Here is a 24,155-nt window from a genome sequence, read left to right on the forward strand (position 1 = left end):
GGCCCCAAACCCCAGTCAATGAGAACATGCTACCACGGTGCTTGACCACAGCTGATGGGCCAATGCTTTGGCAGAGGAAAAGAGAAGGAAAAACAAGGAACAGAAAGAGAATCTAACCTCTCTTTGGCTCTGTCTGTCTGTCTGTCTGTCTGTCTGTCTGTCTGTCTGTCTGTCTGTCTGTCTGTCTGTCTGTCTGTCTGTCTGTCTGTCTGTCTGTCTGTCTGTCTGTCTGTCTGTCTGTCTGTCTGTCTGTCTGTCTGTCTGTCTGTCTGTCTGTCTGTCTGTCTGTCTGTCTGTCTGTCTGTCTGGGTCTGGCTAACAACCCTTACAACAAAGAAATTGATAAAATGTGGAAAAGCGGACTCTAAAAACACAAAGCAAATGAAGTCTGCTGCATGGGTTTCTCCCTAGCTCCTGATCCTTTGCCTTACCCAGAATTCAGCAGGATGCAGGACGTGAACCCTCAAGCATTCCCAGAATGCCACAGTGGCTGATTAGTTAGAACAGTGGAGTCATAAAAAGAAATACATTTTTTTTTTTAAAGAAAAAATAAAGAAAGAAATAAAGAAAGGAAAAAAAAATAAACATTTGTAGGGGAAAACTTCATATCCTGGCATTTTCATAAAACTCATGCAGTCTATTTCCCAGGATATAGTTGAGTTATTGCTTCCTTTTCTTAAAAGATTTCCATGTACGTACATATGCATAGTGTGTGTGTGTGTGTGTGTGTGTGTGTGTGTGTGTGTGGGCGCGCATATCCTTCTTCTATAGAATAAAGGTAAGTGTGTATACGTGTGTGTGTGTGTGTGTGTGTATGCATGCATGTCCTCTTCTTTAGAGCGTGTGTGTTTCAGCCTGACCGACTGCAGGTAGGTGGGTGTGTGTGTGTGTTCTTCAGAGCGCAGGGGTCTGTGTGTCGGGGTCTGTATTCTCTGTGCAGGTGGCTGCGGTGTTGATCTTCTTCCTCCTCTTCATCAGCAGAGGGTTTGTGGAGTCCTTGATGGTCTTGATCTTAATCTGGTCGTAGTCCACACGCATAGTGGCCAAGGCACTTGTCATCTCCTCCTAAACACACACACACACAGGGGAGGATGTTACTAGTAATCAAAAGAGAATCAAAAACAAGGGAAGGAGAGAGATATGTGTTTGTGTGTGTGTGGGGGGGGGGGGGTTACTTAAGAGACAGAGGAGTGAAAGAGTGTGTGTGTGTGTGTGTGTGTGTGTGTGTGTGTGTGTGTGTGTGTGTGTGTGTGTTACTCATGGAGGGTGGCGGATGTGCAGGGACAGACAGAGAGCAAAGTATGATCTAAGCCATCACGCCCCTCTGTGTCACCCAGACCTGATCACCACACTGCCCGCCGGAGGAGTGCATTAGAGACCTCCACCTGTGACCCCAACCCTAACCCTTGTGACCCTAACCCCAGACCTCCACCTTGTGACCCTTGACTTCCACCTTGTGACCCTAACCCTCCACCTTGTGACCCTTGACCTCCACCTTGTGACCCCAGACCTCCACCTTGTGACCCTTGACCTCCACCTTGTGACCCTAACCCTCCACCTTGTGACCCTAACCCTCCATCTTGTGACCCTAACCCCACACCTCCATCTTGTGACCCTAACCCTCCATCTTGTGACCCTAACCCTCCACCTTGTGACCCTAACCCTCCATCTTGTGACCCTTGACCTCCACCTTGTGACCCTAACCCTAACCCTCCATCTTGTGACCCTAACCCTCCACCTTCTGACCCCAGACCTCCATCTTGTGACCCTAACCCTCCATCTTGTGACCCTAACCCTCCACCTTGTGACCCTGTGACCCTAACCCTCCACCTTGTGACCCTAACCCTCCACCTTGTGACCCTTGACCTCCACCTTGTGACCCTAACCCCAGACCTCCATCTGGTGACCCTAACCCTCCACCTTGTGACCCTGTGACTAACCCTCCACCTTTAGACCCTAACCCTCCACCTTTAGACCCTAACCCTCCACCTTGTGACCCTTGACCTCCACCTTGTGACCCTGTGACCTCCACCTTGTGACCCTGTGACCTCCACCTTGTGACCATGTGACCTCCACCTGTGACCCTAAGCCTAACCCTTGTGACCCCAGACTTCCACCTTGTGACCCTAACCCTAGACCTCCATCTTGTGACCCCAACCCTCCACCTTGTGACCTTTGACCTCCCCCTTGTGTCCTGCACATCAGGACCATAGCAGATCTGAGCTGGGAATAGATGCAGACTCGGGAATAGATCGGATATAAGCCACACTCAGCACATCTTAAGATGGACCTGAATCACTAGATGTTGTTTACATGACTTACAAGATGGATTCCCACTCTAAAAACCCTTAAAGGTTTAACACGGTCAGTGAAACTGGATTCAAGGAAGCGGAGTTCCGTTTTTCAAAGAAGTGTAGTGCCACAGAACTGCTTAAAAACAAAAAGGTTTTGAAAGAGTGTGGCACGAGTCAGATCTCGGATTTGAAAGGTTTTGAAAGAGTCAGATCTCGGATTTGAAAGGTTTAGAAAGAGTCAGATCTCGGATTTGAAAGAGTCAGATCTCGGATTTGAAAGGTTTTGAAAGAGTCAGATCTCGGATTTGAAAGGTTTTGAAAGAGTCAGATCTCGGATTTGGTAGCCTGTTGACATAATCACACTTCCCGTCACACACCTCCACCTGCACTCAACTCCTCCGGCTTTCCAACTAAGCAGCCATGACGTGACGTGACCATGAGCATCATGACGCAGTCAGTGAGGCGTCGGCAACATCATGATCCAGAGTGAAAGCACACGTCAGAACCTAAATCTAGATCTAGATGTGTGTGTGTGTGTGTGTGTGATGTTTATCTAGATCTAATCATGTCTATCTACATCTAATCTAGGACCTAGATCTAAAATTCTCGAAAACAATTCCAACACACTTAATTCTGTACAAAAACGGTTTGGTGTCCACATCTGAGTGCACATCTATCACTGAGATTCCATCCATCCAGCGTCAGAGTCTTTTTCACATAAGGACGTGTGAGGTGAGGCAGTGTGGCCGCGTGTGTGTGTGTGTGTGTGTGTGTGTGTGTGTGTGTGTGTGTGTGTGTGTGTGTGTGTGTGTGGCCGTGTGTGTGGCCGTGTGTGTGTGTGGCCGTGTGTGTGTGTGTGTGGCCGTGTGTGTGGCCGTGTGTGTGTGTGGCCGTGTGTGTGTGTGTGTCTCACCTTGACCTCCTCCCAGGCGTCCTGCTCCTCCTTCAGGACTCTGCTGGTGTGGAGAGGAGTCTGAGGCACTTCCATCGACTGCTGCAGGAGCACAGGGAGAAGAACCAAGCACTTTAATACAGGCACACACACACACACACACACACTTTACTACAGGCACACACACACACACACACACACTTTACTACAGGCACACACACACTTTACTACAGGTGTACACACACTTTACTACAGGTGTACACACACACACTTTAATACAGGCACACACACACACTTTACTACAGGTGTACACACACACACACACACACACTTTAATACAGGCACACACACACACTTTACTACAGGCAGGCACGCACACACACACTTTACTACAGGCACACACACACACACACACACACTTTACTACAGGCACACACACACACACACACACACACACTTTACTACAGGCACACACACACACACACACTTTACTACAGGCACACACCACACACACACACACACACACACACTTTACTACAGGCACACACACACTTTACTACAGGCGCACACACACACACACACACACACTTTACTGTAGGCCATCACCACACTGCACACACACACACACACACACACACACACACACACACACACACACACACACACACACTTTACTACAGGCCATCACAACACACACACACTTTACTACAGGCACACACACACACACACTTTACTAAAGGCACACACGCCACGCCATCCACACACACACACACACACACTTTACTAGAGGCTGTCAACACTGTACACACACTGCTACTTTACTTCAGACCATAACCACACTACATTCAAACACCATTTTCTGCATATGAGTGTGTTTGTGTGTGTGTGTGTGTGTGTGTGTGTGTGTGCATATGAGTGTGTTTGTGGGTGTGTGTGTGCATATGAGTGTGTTTGTGGGTGTGTGGTGTGAATGTGTGTCTTTGTGATGTATGCGCGTGTATTTGTGTGTGTCCACTGTGAGCTGTGTGTATGAGTGCGTGCATGTATGAGGTGTGTAGGTGTGTGTGTGTGTGTGTGTGTGTGTGTGCAGACTAACGTTGATCCAGGGATGATTCATGAACTCTGTGATTGTCATCCTCTCAGTGGGCTCAGTCTTCAGAAGGGTTCTAATGAGGCCTTTGGCTGTGAGATGAGACATGAGACACACACACACACACACACACACACACACACAAAACACATTTGGTCAAACAAGTCATTTATGGAGTTCATCCCTCTTCTCGCCTTCACCCAGGAAAGAGGTGAACCAAACATGGTGGAGGGGTGCAGCACGGGAAGAACCCATTAAGTTCACATCAAATTCCATCCGTCAAAAGCCTGATGCAGTAGTGCAGACACTCAGGTGAATGGCAAACGACAGCCGCTACCCCCACACTGCTCAAACCACACCCTGGAATTATTAACTACTTAATAAAGTGCAAAAAAAAAAAAAAAAAACATTTTGGACATTTTGAAAATGCTTTTCACAGTAAAAACTCACAGCCGTATCCCATCCGAGGCAAAACAAAACAAATCTTCAGAAAACTGCCACATTTGTAAAATTATGAAAAAAAAAAAATAAAGTGTCAGGTTTTTCTGAACCACCCTGTAGAGACCACTTAGGTCACTATTATGCCATTTCAGATGTGATGCACAAATAGTACGCCGGACCAACCACTCCCAAAACTACAGTAATCAAACTGTGATGCTGTGCTGTAACACTGCACAAGAGTGGAAGGAGTGTTCTAGAGCCTGCAGAGCATGACGTGTTACCTTCCTCCGAGACGTCTGACCATTCGGGGTTGGGGAACTCGTACTGGCCCATGCGAATACGTCGCTTCATCCCGGGGGAGATGGCCAGCCCGTGGTTGGAGTAGAACGGGGGGTAGCCACAGAGTCTGAAGACAGAAGCAGAGAAAGGGTTAAGACACCTCAAACACACACACACACACACACACACACACACACACACACACACACACAAAGGCTAAAGACAGAAGGAAAGGATTAACCCATTTTTTTTCTACATGGGAGCAAATCGAAGCAATCCTCAGTGTGCACGTGGGACATCACGGTTGTGGAGAAAATGACTTTGGTAAAGTTGGAAAGATATTCACACATTCAAAGTCCCCTGACAGTCTTGATTTTCAGCATTTTTTCTGGCGTTCCGAAATATCATGTTTTATCCAGTATTTCCTCTTTCATTAAACGTTAATAATGGTGTTCTGAGCATTAAGATAAGGGTTATGGGTTATGGGTGCACACCTGCCAGAGTTTGATAAGCATTTGTCTAGCTTTCCATTTTTAACAATGGCAAACTCAGAAGCGGCAACATTTCCACTAGGGGACAAGAAACTGTTCCGTGTGAAAATCAGGAACGCTGCTTTATAGTATTTCATATCTCGTCCCTATTGATACTGAATTGGAATAGATCATGGCATCTGTGCCGATGCCCAACCCTACCAAATGAAGCTCACTGCTATGAGGCACCATTAACACATCCACGTATGTTACGTCTGTGGGTTATTTAGCGCTTGTCAAATGAGTGAGCACAGAATGAAACACGTTAACTCATCTATAACGCACACGCTCATCTATAACGCAATGCCCAGCCTGCCACTTCATCACATTTCCTGTACTGTACCTCTGAACACAGCGCTACTGGGAACTGGCCTATCTCTTCTCTTTTTCAGGTCTACGCATTCATGTAAAATAGTATATCTTACTAATCATATTGGTAACTTACGCAAGAAGGGGGAGGGATAATGTGAGACAGCATGAGTGAGAGAGAGCGAGATAGAGAGATAGATCGCACAGGGAGTTAGACGATGACACGGTTTAGTGGGAAGATGTATTGTGTGTGTGTGTGTGTATACACACACACACACACACACACACACACACACACACACACACACACACACACACCATCACACTTCATCATCTAACTCCCTGTATATGTATATACAGCGGGTAAAATAAGTATTGAACACGTCACCATTTTTCTCAGTAAAAATATTTCCAAAGGTGCTATTGACATGAAATTTTCACCAGATGTTGGTAACAACCCAAGTAATCAATACATACAAAGAAACCAACACAAACAAATTCAGAAATGAAGTTATTTGTATTAATGTGAAATAACACAGGGAAAAAGTATTTTAAGTAACACAGGGAGAAAGGGAGGTGCAAAAAGGCATGGAAAGCCAAGAAAACTGCTGAAATCTATCAGTAATTAGAAAGCAATCCGGCCCCTTGTCAGTGCAAATTAATATCCCAACTGATGGCCTATAAAAATGTGTCTCATTACCAAGGTGTCACACAAGAAAAATGTCATGATGGGTAAAAGCAAAGAGCTCTCTCAAGACCTTCGCAACCTTCTTTTTGCAAAACATACTGATGGCATTGGTTACAGACGCATTTCTAAACTTCTGAATATTCCAGTGAGCACTGTTTGGACCATAAGCCGGAAGTGGAAAGAACATCATTTCACCATAAACTGGCCACGACCAGGTGCTCCTCGCAAGATTTCTGACAGAGGAGTGAAAAGAATTATCAGAAGAGTTGTCCAAGAGCCAAGGACCACAGTGGAGAGCTTCAGAAATACCTGGAATTTGCAGGTACAATTGTTTAAAAGAAAAGTAATGCACTCAACCGCCATGGCCTGTATACATGCTCACTACATAAGACTCCATTGCTGAAGAAAAAGCATGTTAAAGCTCGTTTAAAGTTTGCAGCACGACATTTGGACAAGCCTGTGAAATACTGGGAGAATATAGTCTGTTCAGATGAGAGCAAATTTGAACTCTTTGGATGCCATAATGCACACCATGTTTGGAGGACAAATGGCACTGCACATCATCCCAACAGTGAAGTTTGGAGGTGGGAACATTATGGTGTGGGGCTGCTTTTCAGCATACGGTACATTTACATTTAGTCATTTAGCAGACGGTACTGGCAAACTTCACACAATTGAAGGAAGGATGAATGGAAAAATGTACCGAGACATTCTTGATAAAAATCTGCTGCCATCTACCAGGATGATGAAGATGAAACGACTGTGGACATTTAAGCAAGAAAGTGAACAGCCAAGGAAACTCTCAATTGGTTTCAGAGAAAGAAAATAAAGCTGCTAGAATGGCCCAGCCAATCACCTGACTTGAATCCAATTGAAAATCTATGGAAAGAACTGAAGATCAGAGAAGAGGCCCAGGGAACTTTCAAGATTTGAAGACTGTTTGTGTGGAAGAATGGGCCAAAATCACACCTGAGCAATGCATACGACTAGTTTCTGCCTACAGGAAGCGTCTTGAAGCTGTCATTACCTATAAAGGCTTTTGTACAAAGTATTGAATAAAGTAAGCGTGTTCAATACTTTTTCCCTGTGTCATTTCACATTATTATACATAACTTAATTTCTGAACGTATTTAATTTGTTTTCTTTGTATGTATGGATTACTTGGGTTGTTACCAACATCTGGTGAAAATTTCATGTCAATAGCACCTTTGGAAATATTTTTACTGAGAAAAATGGTGACGTGTTCAATACTTATTTTACCCGCTGTATATATATATATATATGAGTGAGTGAGTGACTGTGTGTGTGTGTGTGTGTGTGTGTGTGTGTCATAGGCACCCTTCAGACAAGGAGCATGTTCATTTTCTAAAGGTTTCATTATTCATCACGGAGTGTGTCTGTTACTCACAAGATGTACATGATGACCCCGAGTGACCTTTGAGAGACATGATGACCCCCAGTGACCTTTGAGAGACACTTACAAGATGTACATGATGACCCCCCAGTGACCTTTGAGAGACACTTACAAGATGTACATGATGACCCCCAGTGACCTTTGAGAGACACTTACAAGATGTACATGATGACCCCGAGTGACCACATGTCACAGGACTTGTCGTACTTCTCTGGGCCGAGGACCTCCGGGGCTAAAGAGGAAACAGAGGAGACCGAGGAGACGCCAGTCAGTCAAAGTCAACACAGTCTACACCCCCTGAGTCCACTGAGGGAGGAAACTAAAACATGCTAGACATTCAGCAGCAGACCACTGATAGCACCCGGAGCTTCTCGTCAAACCTGTAGGCTATGCTAAGCAGAGTTGGTTAGCTGGTTGTTCAGTTAGTAATGCGTTTTTTGGTTGCCCTGTCTTGTTGTTCCAAAGTCCTGGGTCTGAAACACTCTGCATTACAACAGGAATAAGGGATCTAAAGCACTTTACTGAAAAATGTAAAAGCATGAATCTGGCCTTAGCCATCTAAATAACAGCCTGAAGCTAAACCTCTTTGGAAGACTGAGTATTGCAGAGCAGTTGGACGAAGGGTACCGAATTGGCATTCGAAAACATGTAATATCATCCAGTGTTTCTGAATCTATTCTGCTCTAAACCTCTAGTATAATCCAGTGTTTCTGAATCTATTCTGCTCTAAACTACTGGTATCATCCAGTCTTTCTCACTCTATTCTGCTCTAAACCTCTACACCCTGTGTTTTTTTAATCTACTCTGTTTTAAACTTCTTGTACACAATGTTTCTGAATCTAGTCTACTCTAAACCTCTACTACCCAATGTTTAAACCTCTGGAACCCAACCCAATGTTTCTTAAACCATTCTGCTCTAAACCTCTCATGCCCAATTTTACAGTTTGTTGAGAGTTGCTAATGGACAGTGTTGAGCACTGTGTTTTCATGAAATAAATCTTTGTTTTTTAATATATTCTACTCAAAATCTCTCTTGTGTGTTTTTTTCTCTCATTGTGGAGTGCTATTTAAACCGCACTGCCCAACTGCGCCCCCCCCCCCCCAAAAAAAATGAGCAGCCGCCACTGCTAGTAACCTGATTTATAAATGTCTGATGAACTAGTAACCAAATTAAGTGATTGATAAATGAATTGATTTGTTTGTTTTGACACTGAACTGAGCAATGAACACAGGAACACGATCACAACGTTTTCCCTTATGTGTTGGTGTCTGGTGTGGCAAGTATTGAAGTATTTGGTCTCCATGGATACAGACGGTGCGGAGGGTGTTCTTACCGACGTAGTAAGGAGTGTAGCAGGGCGTGGCGAGGGAGTTGTGCGTCGTCGTTTCTTTGGCAAAGCCGAAGTCCGTCAGCTTCAGTATGGCGTTGGGCCGCTTGGAGGTGTACAGAAGGTTCTCGGGCTGCAAGTGAAAGAGTCGAACAAAACAGACACACACAAACAAACACACACACACACACACACACACACACACACCCACCCCCGTGTAAACACGCATGCAAACAAACAATCATTTGGAGAGAATTTAGTGTGTGTGTGTGCGAGTGTGTGAAAGCACTGGTACCTTCACATCTCTGTGTGCGATGTTAATGGCGTGGAGGAACTGAATGGTGTGTGTGTGTGTGTGTGTGTGTGTGTGTGTGTGTGTAAGCACTGGTACCTTCACGTCTCTGTGTGCGATGTTAATTGCGTGGAGGAACTGAATGGTGTGTGTGTGTGTGTGTGTGTGTGTGTGTGTGTGTGTGTGTGTGTGTAAGCACTGGTACCTTTACGTCTCTGTGTGCGATGTTAATTGCGTGGAGGAACTGAATGGCCTCCCCAATGCTCTTCATGATGTCAGAAGCCTCTGGAACAGGGACAGACACAGCAGAGGTAAACACACACGTACTTCACTTGTCACTTGTGTGTTTATTTTCACATTGTTGCATATGCACTTCATGTGCTTCACTTGAAGAGGTAAACACACACGTACTTCACTTAAAGAGGTAAACACACAAGTACTTCACTTGTCACTTGAAGTGCATATGCAACAATATGAAAATAAACACACATGTGCTTCACTTGAAGAGGAGAACACACATGAAAAAGTTCTACCACAGCCCCACATCCACACACAAAGGCACAATACTCAAGCCTTAACACAGAAAGACAGAACAAGACTGGCATCCCATAACAGTTCCATCACTATGGCAACGGAAGACATGGACTTCTAATAGGAATTTTCGGTTGAAGAATTCTGTATTCCCACTGATGACAGCGTAATTAACTTGTGTAGCACATTGTTTACGATTACTGCACATTCACAAAAAAGCAGACAAGATAATAAAATGTACATTACAACTAGGGCTGAACGATTTGGGAAAATAATCTAATTGCGATTTTTTACCAAAATATTGCGATTGCGATTTAATATGCGATTTTTTTTTTTATCCTCTTTTTTTCCCCAACAAAACGTAATGAATGATTTAAATATGACCAACACAATATTAGATACATTTAGTGTAAAATCTTCTTTCCCACATTTTACATTTTTATTTAACTGCTCATTACAGAAACAAGAACAACAAATCGGTGTCAAAAAAGTCATTTTAAGTATGAACACTAGGCATGCACTTAAACACTGTGTGCAAAATGTATCATCTTAAAAAAAAAAAGAATTATTATTATTATTTTTTTTTTAGACCAGGTTTTTTAATCGTGAACGTTGCGGTTAGAAAATCGCATTCTATCATATCGCGATTAAATCGCAAATGCAATTAATCGTTCAGCCCTAATTACAACTCCGACAAAAGAAAGGAACCAGACCGATGAGTTAGATGGGCAAGCCTTGAGGTACAGGGCTGTGGATAAGCCTTGAGGTACAGGGCTGTGGATAAGCCAGGGTGCAGGGGGCAGGGTCATACCTCTCTCTGTGAAAGCCTGGTCCCCGCGGTCCTGAATGCGACTGAACAGCTCTCCTCCATCCATACTGAAACACAACACAGAAGAGTCACACAGGCATGTTAGTCTGAGGCAGTGTGTGTGTGCATCAGGCCTGTTAGTCTGAGGCAGTGTGTGCATCAGGCCTGTTAGTCTGGAGCAGTGTGTGTGTTAGTCTGAGGCAGTGTGTGTGTGTTAGTCTGAGGCAGTGTGCGCATCAGGCCTGTTAGTCTGGGGCAGTGTGCGCATCAGGCCTGTTAGTCTGGGGCAGTGTGTGTGTGCCTGTTAGTCTGAGGCAGTGTGTGTGTGCCTGTTAGTCTGAGGCAGTGTGTGTGTGCCTGTTAGTCTAGGGCAGTGTGTGCTGTGCCCATCTCCCTTCCTCTATACCATCGGTTCCCAAACTGGGGTACGCGTACCCCCAGGGGTACGCAAAGTGGTTCAGGGGGTACGCAGGGAGAAAATTCGATTTGCGTTTTCAAAGTGAAAAAGCCCATTACATTTTCAAACGGAGCTATAAATAGACATGAAATCTTAAATAGTCCGAATAGCCAGGTCGCATTGCCAGAAATACATGTATACCCATATTCAGCGAAATAATTACAATGCCAAAAATAGCTACAGGTAGGTTAGTGACCTACCCTGACAGTTTAAAGTGTTATAGGCTGAATATGCGCGCGGGGGGAGGGGGCGTGGCAGTGGCGGTTAGTGACCTACCCTGACAATTTCATAGTTTCAAGAGTTATATGCTGAATATGTGTGCAGGGGGAGGGGGCACGTGGCTGGAGATTAAATGTCTGAAGGGGTACGGGACTGTAAAAAGTTTGGGAACCACTGCTCTATACTACTAGGACAGATCCCGAGGGGGGGGGGGTCCATACTCTCATACACATACAGACAGTAACACACATGTATTCATACATGCCACACACACACACACACACATTCATAGTCAGTCAAGGGAAGACGCCAAGGAAAGGAGCAGGAAAAGGAAACACAGTGATGCTCGGGTCACCTTCTGTTCAACTCCACAAAATGAAAGTGAACATAGTTTCGCTGTACTAAGAAAAAATCAATAAAATGCGCCTTCCTGTAAACAGGAACTGCAGACTACCAGGCGAATGCTGTGAAAATAACAGGATACTCAGAGATTTTCCACAGAAGCCAGACAGTCATCATCTGTGAAGGCCTCTTCCGAAAGCACTAAATTGCCCAAGGCGGCTGATACAGCTACTGGAATGATCTGCTCGTGGATGTCTGCAGGGATCGGCTGATGACAGAGTGATGAGGACCAGATGACAGGGACACACACACACACACACACACACACACACACACACACACAGGGAATCCAGGGACTGGAGACACACACACACGCTGGTGTAACCATGAGGAGCGTGGGGTGACCATTTCCCAACACTGGGGCCTATACCATTGCCACACCTCATGCGCTCACTTCCGTACACACACACACACACACACACACACACACACCTCATGTGCTCACCTCCGTACACACACACACACACACCTCATGTGACCGTACACACACACACACACACACCTCATGTGACCGTACACACACACACACACACACACACCTCATGCGCTCACCTCCGTACCCTCCCAGCTAAGAGGAAGAAACGTCCCTCAACACTGACACATGTCTGCAGCTGAGGTGACACACACGTGAGGAAAGCCTCACCAGACACGGTGGGCACAAAAAGTGCCTGCACATCCGGAAATGGTGGGGAGGTCTTTCATAATTCACAACAGGTGCTTCTCGAAAAATGGTACTGAAACTTCAGCGTGGCTAGATTTCTGCTCCACTTGCTAATCTACAGACCACCTTAAAGACCCTCAACATGACCATGAGAGGGAGAGGCAAAAAAGTGAAAAGGCGCTTGCAAAATACCGGACCTCAAATAGTCAATAAACTAACAAGAATAAGCTTACAAGAACAGGACATCCGCCCGACCGACGGACACAGCAGCCCTACAGTTTGCAAACGAGTCCAAAAGGGCCATAGGAAGACAAAAGTGTGTGAGTGTGAGTGACTGACTCAGAATAGCATCCTTCATGCTTATTAGAGGCCCCCTGTTGCCCTGACCACAGTCACCATGACTTCCTCAGAAGACGTGGCAGCGGGGCCCAGAGATGAGTGTGTGTATGTATGTGTGTGAGGCCCAGAGATGAGAGTGTGTGAGGCCCAGAGATGAGAGTGTGTGTGGCCCAGAGATGAGCAGGCCTTCATGAAAAGGTTGCAGATGTGGGGAAGGGGCCCTGTCTGCAAGGAAATGGGCGATCAACACGCCCCAGCACACAGCGTTTACAGTCAGGCTTGTCCAGATAGGTCTCTGTGGTTGTGCGATTGTGTGTCTGTTTGTGCATGCATGTGTGTGTGTGTGCGTGCGTGTTGGTCTGTGTGGGTGTGCACGTGTGTGTGTGTGCGTCTGCGGGCGCGCTGGTCTGTGTGCGTGTGTGCGTCTGCGCTGGTCTGTGTGCATCTGCGGGCGCGCTGGTCTGTGTGCGTGTGCGTGTGTGTGTGTGCGTGTGCGTGTGCGTGTGCGTGTGCGTGTGCGTGTGCGTGTGCGTGTGCGTGTGCGTGTGCGTCTGCGCTGGTCTGTGTGCGTGTGCGGGCGCGGTCCGTTGGTGTATTATAACACACTTATTATCTTGTTGTCTTGATGGTTTTACCATGTGCTTGCATGAGCCCCAGCCCACGGACTCTGTAATACAAACGTTGCTTGGACTGATAACTTTTTTTCACGCAGGTGATTGGCTGCAATCTTCCATCTCTTCAGGACCTGTTCGCCTCTAGGACCCTGAGGCGGGCAGGTAAGATTGTGGCCGATCCCTCCCACCCAGGTCACAAACTCTTTGAAGTTCTTCCCTCCGGCAGGAGGATGCGGTCCATCAGGACCAAAACCTCACGCCACAAAACCAGCTTCTTCCCGGCTGCAGTTGGCCTTATTAACAAGGCCCGGGACCCCCACCTGACCTGGACTCTTATCCCACCCCCACACCCTAAGTCTGTGTTACATTAACACACATTACATCGCACATTGCTCATTCACATTGCACTCCTGTTTTGCTTTTGCACTCTACTTTCCACTTTACTTTTTTATATTCATTGTTTATATATTTGTATCGTATATATTGTGTTTTTTTGGTTCTTATGTGTAGTACTTTTCTTATGTGTAGTACTTATTTGTGATTTTATGTTATGTGTAGTACTTATTGTGTTTTTATGTTTTATGTTTACTGTATGCACCTTCACACCAGAAAAAATTCCAAGTAGGTGTAAACCTACTTGGCAATAAATCCCATTCTGATTCTGATTTAGTTAGAATGTAAAGTGTCTTAGCTTTTGAAAGAAATATGGAACAAGGTCAAATGTCAGCATTAGCACGTGCTTGGCCGTGTCAGGCATATCGCCAGCAGAGATCGTACATCCTGACGGTGCCCCACACACACACACACACACACACACACACACACACACACACACACACACACACACACACACACACACACACACACACACACACACACACACACACACACACACACACACACACACACACACGCTCCTAATGGTCTGGTTTGTGGCTACAGCACTCATTTCTGGTGAGGAGTTGTACGCCACTCAAGAACCAGCCTGATATCAGCTTGATTGATTGTTACGGTTTATAGTCATGCTGATATCAGCTTGATTGATTGATTACGAGTTATAGTCATGCTGATATCAGCTTGATTGATTGTTACGGTTCATAGTCATGCTGATATCAGCTTGATTGATTGTTACGGTTTATAGTCATGCTGATATCAGTTTGGTGATTGTTTACGAGTTATAGTAATGTTGATATCAGCTTGCTTGATTGTTACGGTTCATAGTCATGCTGATATCAGCTTGATTGATTGTTACGGTTTATAGTCATGCTGATATCAGATTGGTGATTGTTTACGAGTTATAGCAATGTTGATATCAGCTTGATTGATTGTTATGACTGCCAACTTCCTCCCACTTTCGGTCACTGTTGTGTGTTTTGGACACTGTGGGCTCAGTAATGAGCCACCAGCCACTGAGAATGCTGTGGTCAACCTTGAACCAAGTCATTCTCAGAGTATATGCAACACATTCAAGAAATTTGACATACATCACCGAGTCTTGAGTTTCACTTGGGCGGTCTTCAGGGAACGGGAACTAACCCCCATGCTTGCCGTTGAACTCATTCAAACTGAGCAGTCATGTGAACATGATGATGATGACACTTATGAAACAGGTTGGTCTTTTTTTTTGCAGCATTTTTGCAAGCGGCAAAAAATCATCCTCATATTTGTATTTGCATTCGTAGTTTCGATCTGTCTCCGTTTCACAGTTAATTTTTCGAAGGGTTTCATTACTCATCACGATGCCTGGTGGACTGTGAGAGTGTCACTGTGAGTGAATGTGAGTCTGTTAATGTGTTGTGTAGGCTGTGACCACAGCACGTTTTGCCACTTTCTATATCACTCACCTCCCTACTTCCAGTCCATGGTACAGGGGAGTCGCAGACGCTGCACAGAGGGGCGCAGACAGGAGGCGCAGACACTGCACAGTCCTTCTCTTGCCTTTGAAATAGAAATCTGCCATTCCAGCACCTTTTTGTCAAATCCTATTAATGTATGAGGTGCGGCAAACTGCCAAGTGTACATACAGGAGGTGGTGTTACCTTTGTTCTGCAGAGCGCCACTCTAAAGGCAACATACGACATCAAAGCCCTCGCCTGCGAAACAACATACGACATCAAAGCCCTTGCCTGCTAGACATGGCACCACTTCTCAGATGGTTCACACACCAAACATGAGCGGAGTGGAATTGAGTTTCCAGTTTCAGAGGCGTCTCAGAATCTCTGAGGCTCTCATAACATCTCTTTTTTTTTTGCAAAGTTGCGTTTACATATGGTGAAAACAACCATACATACACACACCATAGTTTAAATGTAGTTTTCTGCATAGTTAGCTGTTGTTTCTGTTCTTGTTGGTTTGAGATGCAAGTACACAAGAGAGAGACATACCCTTGAGTATAGTGAGGATTATGCTTCTGTCATGTAACCCAAGAGAGACATACCCTTGAGCATAGTGAGGAGTATGTAAGTACACAAGAGACATACCCTTGAGTATAGTGAGGATTATGGTTCTCTTATGTAACCCATGACAGCAGAGACTCCTCCTCACGAGACTGGTGACCTCATGCCCACTGTAAAAATTGATCAAGCTATTTAGTCATTTTTGATGTTCTTCCATTCCAAAGAGGAGTTCCATTTCTGCTGTAAAGTGATATTGTGTGATTTCTTGTAACCCACGGTGGCTTTGGGTGTGTGGTTCTTTTAAACACATCATGGGACTTCTAGTGCGAAAACCACTTTTGCTGCTGCTGCTGCTGCTGCTGTCTTTGCATGTTTCTCACCGGAGGTTTCCTTTTGCATGCACACACACACACATGAATACACACATGCTGCGAATCATTAGTGTGTCGCACAGGAAGTGCTTCATGGTTACATAGTTCAAACACCCATGATTCAATTACATCCCTGACTGAAGTGCTAAAAAGTTGGTCAGAACGTACTGCATTTTCAAATGCAGAAATGCAAAGTGACATTGTTCAAACTATGACCGATTAAGCTAACTAGTGGACACCAGAGGTCGCAAGAATCCGCTAGAGGGTCAGAGGTCAGAGGTCGCGAGCATCCACTAGAGGTCAGAGGTCGCGAGCATCCGCTAGAGGTCAGAGGTCGCGAGCATCCGCTAGAGGTGAGAGGTCTTGCGTTAGGGGCTGTTTCGCTCTAACCAGCGGCGCTTCATGCACACCTTATTGGAATCAGTGTGACTGAAAAGTTTGAGTATCTAAATGGTATGTGTCCAGCCAATCAGGAATGTCACGGATGAGGTCAGTCAAGGAAGACTCCAAGGAAAGGAGCCGGAAAAGGAAACGGGACAAGCACAGCGAACCTCTGAGAAAAATCACACAGTGATGCTCGGGTCACCTTCTGTTCAACTCCACAAAATGAAAGTGAATGTAATTTCGCTGTACTAAAAATATAATAAAAACACACCTTCCTGTAAACAGGGACCGCCGACTAGCAGGCGAAGGCTGTGAAAAGAACAGGATGCTCGGAGATTTTCCACAGAAGTCGTCAGTCTTCACGGTTCACAGGCTTTTGCCACATCATCTGTGAAGGCCTCTTCTGAAAGCACTAAATTGCCCAAGGCGGCTGATACAGCTACTGGAATGATCTGCTCGTGGATGTCAGCAGGGATCGGCTGATGACAGAGTGATGAGGACCAGATGACAGGAACACACACACACACACACACACACACACACACACACACACACACACACACACACACACACAGGGAATCCACGCAAACTTGTGATGAAAAAGTTCCCCACTGACCCTATACCGCCCTGGGCATGAAAGAGAACACTATGATAACACACACACACACTAAATCTTGGGCATTGGGCGAGATCACCTCATCACGGAGATCAACACAGACCTGTGAGGAAAAGCCCTTTAGACAAGCCACACACACTCTCACACACACACACACACACACACACACACACACACACACACACACACACACACACACACACACACACACACACACACACACACACACACACACACACACACACACACACACACTTATTCATCCATGCATGACACATACATACACACACACCTGCATATGCATGCGCACACACACACCAATGACATGACAACCGTATGAGTTTATCTGAGAGTATGATCTTGACACAGTTCACAAGAGTTCTCCACGACCTGCAAAACCAGGCAGCAGTGTTTACGTCTGAGTGCAGAACTTCCGTGTTTTTCAACATGCGATGCACAATGGCACAATTCAAACACCTCATTAACCACACGCACGGGCAACAAGTGTCACTCGTCCTCAATCTGACGTGAGCCCCAAGGCAACACACTTTCGTATCAACAGATAAACCCGCTGCTTGCGTCAAGCAAAGGGTTAAGTGGCGCCGCGCACCAGGGTGTGAAACGGAGAGATGGCCGGCTGCGACCAGCGTGGAGCAAACCGTCTGGGTGTGGTTACCACGGCAGCCCGGCCCGGTACAGGACAGATGTGAGAGTGCGTCAGCAGATTTTTTTTTTTGTGGTTTTTTTATTATTTATTTTTTCTGAGATGGGGCGAAAGCATCGCTGTCGGAGATGAGCGAGAGAAGGCGGCGGTGGCGTAACTGCACAGAGAGCTGTAGCACTTTCAGTATTTCACAACCGACAGAAGGAAATCAGAAAGAAAAAAAGGAAGAGAAAAAAAAAAAAGCATAACAAAGCACCATTATGTCAATCACATGCTCTAGAAGTGCCCAACACAAATGAGCTCAGATCAACACTGAATGCCCGGGCAGAGGGTACGGGCAGCACCATGGGCATCAGGGCTCGCCACGCTACAGCTGGGGCTGGAACAAGACTATTTCAGAGCTCTCTTCCTCCACCTAGTGTCAAAAGCTTGACATGGAACAAATACTATTCATGCAACACACTGTAGAGATGCTCTGGCCTTTTCCTAAGGGTATACTATCTAGGAAGCTGTTGGCCTTTCCACAAGGGTATACTATCTAGGAAGCTGTTGGCCTTTTCCCAAGGGTATACTATCTAGGAAGCTGTTGGCCTTTTCCCAAGGGTATACTATCTAGGAAGCTGTTGGCCTTTTCCCAAGGGTATACTATCTAGGAAGCTGTTGGCCTTTTCCCAAGGGTATACTATCTAGGAAGCTGTTGGTATTGTCGCCAACCCTGGAGTGTATTTGACTCTAATGATAAAAAGATCTGACTGGAGTTGTTCAGTAACAGTCAGGACCTGTCAGGCCTGCCACCATAGACTGCCAACACACATAATGCAAACACAAAACTAGTGGGCCTCAAATTAACTAGTGGGCCTTTTCCTTAAAAGTTTGAAAGGTCAGTCAAGAAGAAAGTGAGAAAGCAAGAAGTTAGGTGATGACCGTAAATCCTGATGCCTCTGCAGCAGTTCCTACCGATCGTTTCCTTTAGAACTCGGAGAAGCTGGACTGCACACACAGCTGGCCTAGTTTCTCTTTGGCAACCGATTGACAATGCGGACCTCATGAGTTTCTGCTTGAATTGAAACTTGCCAGCCTGCAAAAACGGCTTCCTAGATAGCATCACAGTAACCTACAAGAGGTTTTACAGCAGTAAGTTACCTTGGGTAAGATACTATCACAGTAACCTACGAGAGGTTAAAGGTTATACAGCAGTAAGTTACCATGTGGAATAATTGTTTATTGGGTTCATTTAAACTTCCACTGACAAGTTGAGTAACCAATTTCCAATCCAGTGATGTCAATGTATTCATTTCTGATTGGACAAGAGGCATTCCATGAGTGGGGATATTCATTTCTGATTGGACAAGAGGCATTCCATGAGTGGAGTTAGGACATTCGTTTCATCACACTGTGAGTGGGCAACAGTTTCGGCAAGCTTTAAGTTTCTGTTGCGTACAAGAGCAACAAGCTTAGGTTTGCACATCAGCAAAACTATAATTAGTCATTAGTCAATCGGATGGGCGATGCACTGTCACTTGTCCCTCTATATATAGTATATTTACATTGATTCCAATGGTGAACGGAATGCATTTGAATCTGATCTGAATTTGGAGGACATCCTCATCTACCTCTTCTGAACACCTGGTACCAACACTTGTGATGGGCGTCAACCAAGGTCAACAGAGGTCAACCAAGGTCAACATAGGTCAACCTCAACAGACCAATGGGGAAACACTGCAGCTGACCACACCTCCAGGTTTTTGTGTCAGTTCCTTCTTCCCAGACCTTTCTAACACCCTCCGTGTAATCCCAAAGGCCTATCAATGTGAAGGGGGACAGTGACACAACCTCTTTCACACTCCCCCTGCTTGCACAGGCAGCTGAAACCCATGTTAACGGCAGCAGGCACAATGACTAAAGGTGCTGGTGAAATTTAAATGAAATAAAAATAAAAATAGAAAACCGCAAAGACTGAACATGGGGGCCTGAGTCATTGCATAACAGGCGTTGGAAGATGCATCAAGAGTGATGAAACAACACGATGCATGAATGGGGAATCAGTTTTTTGGGGGGGTGGAGGGGGTGGAGGAAACTCGTAGTAAGGTGTGTTTCAAGAACTGACGTAAGCACAATGCTGATGAAATGCTGTCATTATTAGCAGACTGACTCAAGTCCACCAACGCAGTCCCTGTGACAACTGAAGGATTCACAGGCTCCACCCAAACCATGATATTGTGTCAACATCATATCTCACTGCTGACACACTACACATCCATGTGGCCGTGTATCAAAAATAAATAACCATTACACGGGGGGGGGGGGGGGGGGCATGCATAATTATAAATTATTTTGCTTTAACAAATGGGACAGACAAGAGAAAAACTACCCTATTCCTTCAGACATTGCTTCACTTTCAGCCTTGTGCTGGGAGTGAGCCCGATTGCAATTGTTGTTTGTCTAATAAATATACTTATATGCAGCTCCGGAGTCCTGAGGTAACTAGGGTGAATTTTCACCTAACATCTATGTGAAACGTCCAGTACTTTTCATCATCATAACTAGTACTATATGCCTGAAATGACAGTTCAAACAACAGACTTTTATCCCATTCTGAGTCTGTTGTCTGACTTGTCAAACTCCACTGCACGCGATTTGAGTGCACCTTTGCAGGAATGGGGCCCATCTGGGGGTAAGGCCCGGCCCCTGTGAACGTTTACTGGCAGCGCTGCGAGGGGGATGCACCAGCGCAACCCTAAAGCAGAGCACGGGTCAGGTCACCAGAGCAACGGAGACCGCTGATGGTTTCTGGGTCAAGACAGAAGGGGAGGGAGGGGGAGGAGAGGGGAGGGGGAGACTCTCACACACTCAGAGTGGTAGTGATGTCTGCGTTGTCTGGAATAGCAGTACCTGAGCACTCATTCTGTCTACTTTCGAGCTAAATAACTAACTCCCAAGACACAATTGATGTCATGATGTGTGATAGTGTTAAAGCGGCAACATGTAAGTCATACAAATAAGCTGCACGCCAGCGACACGGTTTCCTTTTTCTATACGTTAATCCGGCTACGCAGGCGAGCAAGGACAAGCTACAGGCCCGGGGGACTTATAATGATGGCTGCCTCACCGCTACTGATCTCTAGATCTCCCCACAAGGACAATGAAATATTAAACTATTTTGTGTGTTGAGTGATCTCAGCACACAAAATTAAATGAAAGAGATAAACTATACATTTTACAATTTGGTCAAAAGTATATTTTTGGAGGTGGTCGTTTTTTTTATAACATCCTCCTTTTATAACATCCTTTTGTTTCGATGGCAAACATTGATGAACAGAGATAAACACACTGGATGTTCCCACTAACGGCCCAAGGTGCATAGGTTCATCATCCAGTCATCAAGTCTAGTCTTTTTTATTGACACTAAGTTATATTTCGAATGGTTGGGTTGAGCGGCTGACTGGTCGGGTTGAGCGGCTGACTTACCACTCCATGACGATGAGCAGGCACTTCTTCCCCTGGTAGAGGTTCTCGTAGACGTCGACGATGCGGACGATGTGCGAGCACGGCGAGGCTCGCCAGTGCAGCTCCACCTCTCTCCTGGCTTTGGTGCAGTCCTGCAGCATCTGAGGGGACAGAGACACACTCATGAGCGACCATGACACTTTCTTCTTTTTAAGATTTTTTTTGCCTTTAATTGGATAGGACAGTGAAGAGAGACAGGAAGCGGTCTGGAGAGAGACAGGAAGCGGTCTGGAGAGAGACAGCCACTTTCAACCATGCACAACAAGTACTGATTAAAGGTCAGTCCACCATACTCATCCATAGAGAGTGGAAGGAAGAGAGAGACAGTCTAGCGCCAGGACTCACACAGAGAAACATCAAGTACTGATTAAATGTTGGTCCACCATTCTAATCCATACACAGCTGAACAAGACCGGACAAGAGAGGAGGAGGGAGGAGGAGAGAGTGGGGGAGGAGGAGAGAGTGGAGGGAAGCGAGGGAGAGAGAGTGGAGGGAAGAGAGGAGGAGAGAGTGGAGGGAAGAGAGGAGGAGAGAGGAGGAGAGAGTGGAGGGAAGAGGGGAGGAGAGAGTCGAGGGAAGAGAGGAGGAGGCTTTTAAGTAACTCAACGCTGTCAGTAACAAGGAGTGTAAAAGCTGAATGAGTGCAGCAGGAGCCCCAGCCTCCAACACTAGAGACATGTTATGGCCCAACTGGACGTGTGCTTCAATACATGACCTATTCTGACATTCATGATGGTTTGGGGCCACCTACTGGAACAAAATTGCCATTACAATCCATTACAATTTTTTTCAGAGGCTCATGGCTCCCTGCCTGTCTGCCTTTGGTTCCTCAGCTCAATCTCCACTCCGGTTCCTGCCTTTGGTTCCTCAATTTCCACTACGTGGAATGCCAGTCTGGCCACACCAGGCCAGAATAATGGTGCACCAATCGGTCAATTCTCCAATATGTTCTGTCATTAATCAATCTACCCGTGTCCCCCAATACAGTTAATGTATTCAATAACTGGATCAATCTACCCATGTTCCCCAATACAGTTCATGTATTCAATAACTGGATCAATCTACTCGTGTCCCCCAATACAGTTCATGTATTCCATAACTGGACCCCAATTCTGGCTCAATCTACCCATGTTTGACAATACGTTTACAATTGTATTGTTTTGGCGCTATATAAATAAAATTGAATTACGATATGATCCTAGTATCCTGGCATTAGAGCCCACCACAGCACTGAAACGGCCTTAGTCAAAGTCCTGAATGACCTACTAATCGCATCCGATCATGGGTGCACCTCAATACTAGTTCTACTAGACCTTAGTGCCGCCTTCGACACTATAGATCACCATATCCTATTACAGAGACTTGAACATCATGTTGGCATCAAAGGCTGTGCCTTATCCTGGTTTAGATCTTACCTCTCTGATCGCCATCAATTCGTTCACGTCCATGAGAAGTCATCCAATCACACTAGAGTAAGCTACGGTGTTCCCCAAGGCTCTGTCCGCGGACCACTGCTCTTTTCCCTTTACATGCTACCCTTAGGTGCTGTCATAAGGAACCATGGCATTAACTTCCACTGCTATGCTGATGACACCCAACTCTACCTATCCATGAAACCTGATGAAATTGTACATTTACCCAAGATAGAAACTTGCCTGCAAGATGTAAAATCTTGGATGGCTAACAACTTCCTGCTCCTCAATTCTGATAAAACTGAGGTTATGCTTGTAGGCCCCGATCAATTGAGAATGACACTATCTAGCCATCTATCCACACTCGATGGCATCCCAACACCCAATACTAGCATCAAAAACCTTGGTGTAACTATCAACCAAGACCTCCTATTTGACTCGCACATAAAACAGATCTCAAAGACATCATTTTTTCAATTACGCAATATTGCCAAAATTAGAAAAGTCCTATCCCTCCAAGATGCAGAAAAACTAAATCCACGCATTTATTACTTCCCAACTAGATTACTGCAATGTTCTCCTGTCCGGATGCAGCATCAACTCAATAAAGAGCCTCCAACTTATACAGAACGCTGCTGCCCGTACACTCACCAGAACTAAAAAATATGAGCACATCTCACCTGTAATAGTAACCCTATCAGCACAGTGTATATCCACTAAACTGGTCTTGTCTGTATCATGTATTTACCACTGGATGTCTGTATATATATTATGTACATCTACCAAATGCAGGCTATGTACAACACCTGTTGTTTCCCTTTCCCCTTCTGCCACACAACCCTCCCCCCTTCCCCCCTTCCTATCTCCACCCGGGCCGACCTCAAGCAGATGGGTTCCCCCTTAATGTGCCGTGGTTCTGCTTAAGGTTCCTTCCTGACTAACAGGGAGTTTTTTCTTGCCCGTGTTGCCATTGTGCTTGCAATAAGGGGGGTTTCAGGCTCTGGGCTCTGTAAAGCGCCTAGAGGACAATTGTATTGTTATGGCCTATATAAATAAAATTGAAATTGAATTGAATAGTGTTCCATCCCATCAGGCCCCATTCTGATTCAAACACTCTGCTGAACTCTGCTGCCCCTGTCTTTGAGTGTGTTCCATGAGGGAATAGGGGCAAGCAGCTGCAGAGGTTTACTGCTCCTGTAAATGGCCTTGAGGACAGA

General features: G+C 45.6%; 1 protein-coding gene across 1 annotated transcript; it reads right to left on the minus strand.

Moving 5' to 3' along the window:
- Window positions 1–837: 837 nt before the first annotated feature.
- mapkapk2a (MAPK activated protein kinase 2a) lies at window positions 838–21,666 on the minus strand. Its single transcript, XM_031567831.2, has 9 exons — window positions 21,488–21,666; window positions 10,900–10,964; window positions 9,763–9,842; window positions 9,272–9,398; window positions 8,094–8,169; window positions 4,999–5,123; window positions 4,283–4,368; window positions 3,208–3,288; window positions 838–1,065 (listed from the first exon to the last, which is right to left on the minus strand). Exons 1-9 carry the CDS (start codon window positions 21,649–21,651, stop codon window positions 895–897), a joined length of 975 nt encoding a protein of 324 aa, XP_031423691.1. The 5' UTR covers window positions 21,652–21,666; the 3' UTR covers window positions 838–894.
- Between the last annotated feature and the right edge of the window lie 2,489 nt (window positions 21,667–24,155).

The sequence above is a fragment of the Clupea harengus genome, chromosome 5 (assembly GCF_900700415.2).
Source record: "Clupea harengus chromosome 5, Ch_v2.0.2, whole genome shotgun sequence".
Lineage (NCBI taxonomy): Eukaryota > Metazoa > Chordata > Actinopteri > Clupeiformes > Clupeidae > Clupea > Clupea harengus.